This window comes from Cricetulus griseus (assembly GCF_003668045.3).
Source record: "Cricetulus griseus strain 17A/GY chromosome 1 unlocalized genomic scaffold, alternate assembly CriGri-PICRH-1.0 chr1_0, whole genome shotgun sequence".
In the NCBI taxonomy this organism is placed as follows: Eukaryota; Metazoa; Chordata; class Mammalia; order Rodentia; family Cricetidae; genus Cricetulus; species Cricetulus griseus.
The window spans coordinates 63,878,544-63,882,019 of NW_023276806.1; the positions used below are offsets into that span (position 1 = coordinate 63,878,544).

Sequence of the window (3,476 nt, forward strand, 5' to 3'; positions counted from 1 at the left end):
CATTCCTCTGTCCCCAAATCTCCCGTTCAGGACCAACCAGTAAAACTATCAGATATAAGTTAGAGACGTTTACATTTTTTTAGATCCTAGAACCACTTCAGAGGCCAGAAGAGACTCCGAACAATTTTGGGGAGTGCTGAGGAGAATGACAGTCCCTGGGACAGGAGGGAAGAACAGTAAGCAGTAAGGGCAAAACCAACGGTTTCTTCCTTCCAGTTTTCCAACCCTTAGTAAAGGCAAGAGACTCAGAGAGGCCTGAGGTATGACAACTTTATTATTCTGTAGACATTGTCTATGGGCCCAGCCCCAGGCCAGAAGCTCAGCAGAAGCTCACTCCTTGTGGCTTTCTTTATGGGCTTCCACACCGATCTTTATCATCAACACAAGGAACTCCTCGAAGTTAACTGCGTTGTCCTGATTGATGTCCAACTCTTTGAACAAGGCTTCAGCATTCTTCTTCTGTCAAGAAGAGTGGGAGAGAAAGCCAGACTGTAAAGCTCTTAGAGAACACTAAGCAAAGGCTCTCTGTAGAAAGCAGCACAGAGGACCAGCCACCCCAGCATCACTAGAAAACCCAAGAATGCAGCACCTCCTCACCTGCATGTACTGAGGACACTCAGTTGTGACCAGTTTCTGCAAATCATCCCTGTAGAGGGCATGGTGATTCCCTTTCATCTCGGAATACCGGTGGTAGACGGTAACTATGTTTTCCAAGGCTGTCTCTAGTTCAGAAGGCATTGTAGCTAAAGATTTGCGCACCTGAAAGGAAGAGCCCCAAGGGATGGGTGCTGCAGTTACCAGTGGCAGAATGAAGACTGAGCAGATATTCACAAGGTTTGTGACCCAAGAAGTAGCTTTGGCCTGGCCTATATCACCCAGATTACAAAACCCTGAAAATGGCTCTCTCTCTCTCTGATGGGAAGGGCTAGGATGGAGCATTGGAGGAACTTCCGTACACGCATGCTTGCGCGCACACACACACACACACACACACACACACACACACACACACACACGCACACACACAAATGTGGCAAACTCCACACACAACACTCTGTCTTCTACTAGACACTGCCAGAAGGCTGCACTCCTTTCTCATCCCCATTCTCCTTCATCCTCAAGCGTTTGATCTGTGCTGCAGACGAATCCAAGCTTCCTTGCCCTCTCAGAGAAGGCTACTCCATCCCCCAACCCTCCCCAAAGGAAGTCCACAGTGTGGGACAGACTCACACAGCTCTGCTTACCTGATGTCCCTGAGACGGAGCTGAGAGAAGGCATGTGAAGATAAAGTGTCAGCTGCTTTTATAGCGGAAAACTTGGCCAGTTGCCCGAAGCCTCAGGCTATGGAGACAGCACTCTTCCCTTCCAGGGTTGCCACAGCCTCTGTTTCCCAACCTGGCCCATGTGGCAATCACTGAGCACAGTAGGTATTTCTGAATCTGAAGAAGTGGAAGTGTTGGGGCAGGGAAAATATTTACCAGGCAGAGTGCCAAGCAGGAAGAACCAGGATGAGGCATGGCAGTCAGTCCTTTTCTGTGACCTTGGTACCCCATCCCTGTGTCCAGACAGACTCCCAGTCTTAGCCCTCCTCTCTGTTGCCATTTCTGATCCATCACCTTTGTGTTCAAACAGGTGCTGCTGTGAGAGTGTGGGTGCATAGAAGAGACAGCTTCTGCCAGGTTCTCCAAGTATCAAAGACCTCAGAAACTTTAACACTGGTCCGAGATTCTGGATTTCAGTAGTTTGGAGTACTGATGTGAGCTTGTCTGGATAGGTGGGTGGAGTCTTGTGGGGAAAGCTTCTTCCCAAAGGATGGACCAGTTCCTAACCTGCATGGCCCTTCATGATCATTCTGTTCTGGAAGCTAGGGATGTCCTGAGCCTTGGGATATAAGTGCTAGTCTTCTGTCTATCTACCCTGCAGCAGCCACTGAATCACTGTATGGTCACAGTAGAGAACCTTCCAACATTTCAGAATGGTTACTGTGCCTTGGACCTCAGGAGCCTGGGATGAAGAGAGGAGTCAACTCTAGGACGGTGAGGGGTAGAGTGTGTTTGGAGAGTCCATATGTGTCTCGTGCCCAAGGGAAGAAGGGGGACCAATTCTAGGAATTCATAGGAGCGATCCCCTAGCCCCAGGAAATGGCACTTGAATTAAGTGGCTATCAGGAAGGCAGTGCACTGAACCAGCCTGTGTACTGATGAGGAAGCTGCAGTCAAGAAAGGTGGAGGGAGTCACCCAATTTCCCAGAGCAGCTGTGTCAGAGTTTCGGAGTCCTAGCATGGTCTGACAAGAACAGGGAACTGACAAGAACAAGCTCCTCTCCTCTTTCCTTCCTCTAAGTTCTCAGATACCAAACCTGTGCCACACCAGTACCCAGGCCATCAGAGCTGTGACCGTTGGTGTTGCCTATCATCAGCTCAATGGGATTCAGAAAACCATGAAACCAAATCTCTGGGCATGTCTTCCAGGGATTGTCTAAATGTGATTAATTAAGGGAAGGAGAGCCCCCTTAAATGTGGGCAGTACTTCCCACAGGACATAGGAAGCGCTGAGTAAATGCAGCCTTGCTCTCTGCTTCCTGACGGAACACAGTGCAACAGCTGCCTCCTGCTCCTTCTGCCAAGCATTCCCTGTTCTGACAGACTATATGTTCTGAAATTGGAAGCCCAGATAAATGCTTCCTTAAGTTGCTTTTGCCTGGGTGGTGGTTGTTTTGTTGTTTTTGTTGTTGCTACAATAATGAACCAAGTAACAATTTCTTGGAGAAGTGAACAGATTAACCTCTCTCCTTCCAGTTTCCACTGTACAGAAGATTTCATTAAAGCCACTTCTTTTATAGCTCTGTGGCCCAGCTCTGTGACCCAGCTTGAGCCAGTTAATTACCCTCTGAGCCTTAGTTTCATCAATTAATGTATAGAGATTAAAAGCATAATATACCTTCAACCCATGAAAAGGGAGAGATTACTTGTATTTGTATGTCATGTGGGATTAATATTTAAAATAGTAGAACCCCAACCATTCAACATCGACAATAAAACCAGTCCCAAAAAAGGGAAGTGAAATGGGGGATTTAAGCAGACATTTCTCCATACTTTCTACAAACAGCCAATAAGCACATGAAAGGATGCCCAGCATCGTAAACCACTAGGGAAATGCAAGTTCAACTACAGGATCATCTCACATCTGTTAGGATACTGCCATACAAAACTAAATAAATAAGCAGCCAGGTGGGGTGGCATGTGCCTTTAATCCCAGTACTTGGGTGGCAGCTTTGTGAGTTCAAGGCCAGCCTGGTCTCCAGGCTCAAAGCTACAGAGAAGCTCTGTCTCAAAAAAGAAAGAAAGAGAGAGAGAGAGAGAGAGAGAGAGAGAGAGAGAGAGAGAAGAAAATCACAGGTGTTGCTACAGATGAAGAAAAATTGGATGCATGCTTCCTCTTGGCTTTTTATCTGAAATAGGATGGAGAAGCCCTTG

The 3,476-nt window shown here is 47.4% G+C and overlaps 1 protein-coding gene across 1 annotated transcript; it reads right to left on the bottom strand.

Moving 5' to 3' along the window:
* Positions 1 to 256: 256 nt before the first annotated feature.
* S100a8 (S100 calcium binding protein A8) lies at positions 257 to 3,178 on the bottom strand. Its single transcript, XM_027393384.2, has 3 exons — positions 1,245 to 3,178; positions 598 to 759; positions 257 to 459 (listed from the first exon to the last, which is right to left on the bottom strand). Exons 2-3 carry the CDS (start codon positions 736 to 738, stop codon positions 331 to 333), a joined length of 270 nt encoding a protein of 89 aa, XP_027249185.1. The 5' UTR covers positions 739 to 759; positions 1,245 to 3,178; the 3' UTR covers positions 257 to 330.
* Between the last annotated feature and the right edge of the window lie 298 nt (positions 3,179 to 3,476).

Bases quoted from the DNA above. Each gene is read 5' to 3' on its own strand.
- S100a8 (XM_027393384.2), bottom strand. From the start codon at position 738: ATGCCTTCTGAACTAGAGACAGCCTTGGAAAACATAGTTACCGTCTAC. The intron at 460-597 runs GTGAGGAGGTGC...TCTTCTTGACAG, and splicing joins AGTGTCCTCAGTACATGCAG to AAGAAGAATGCTGAAGCCTT.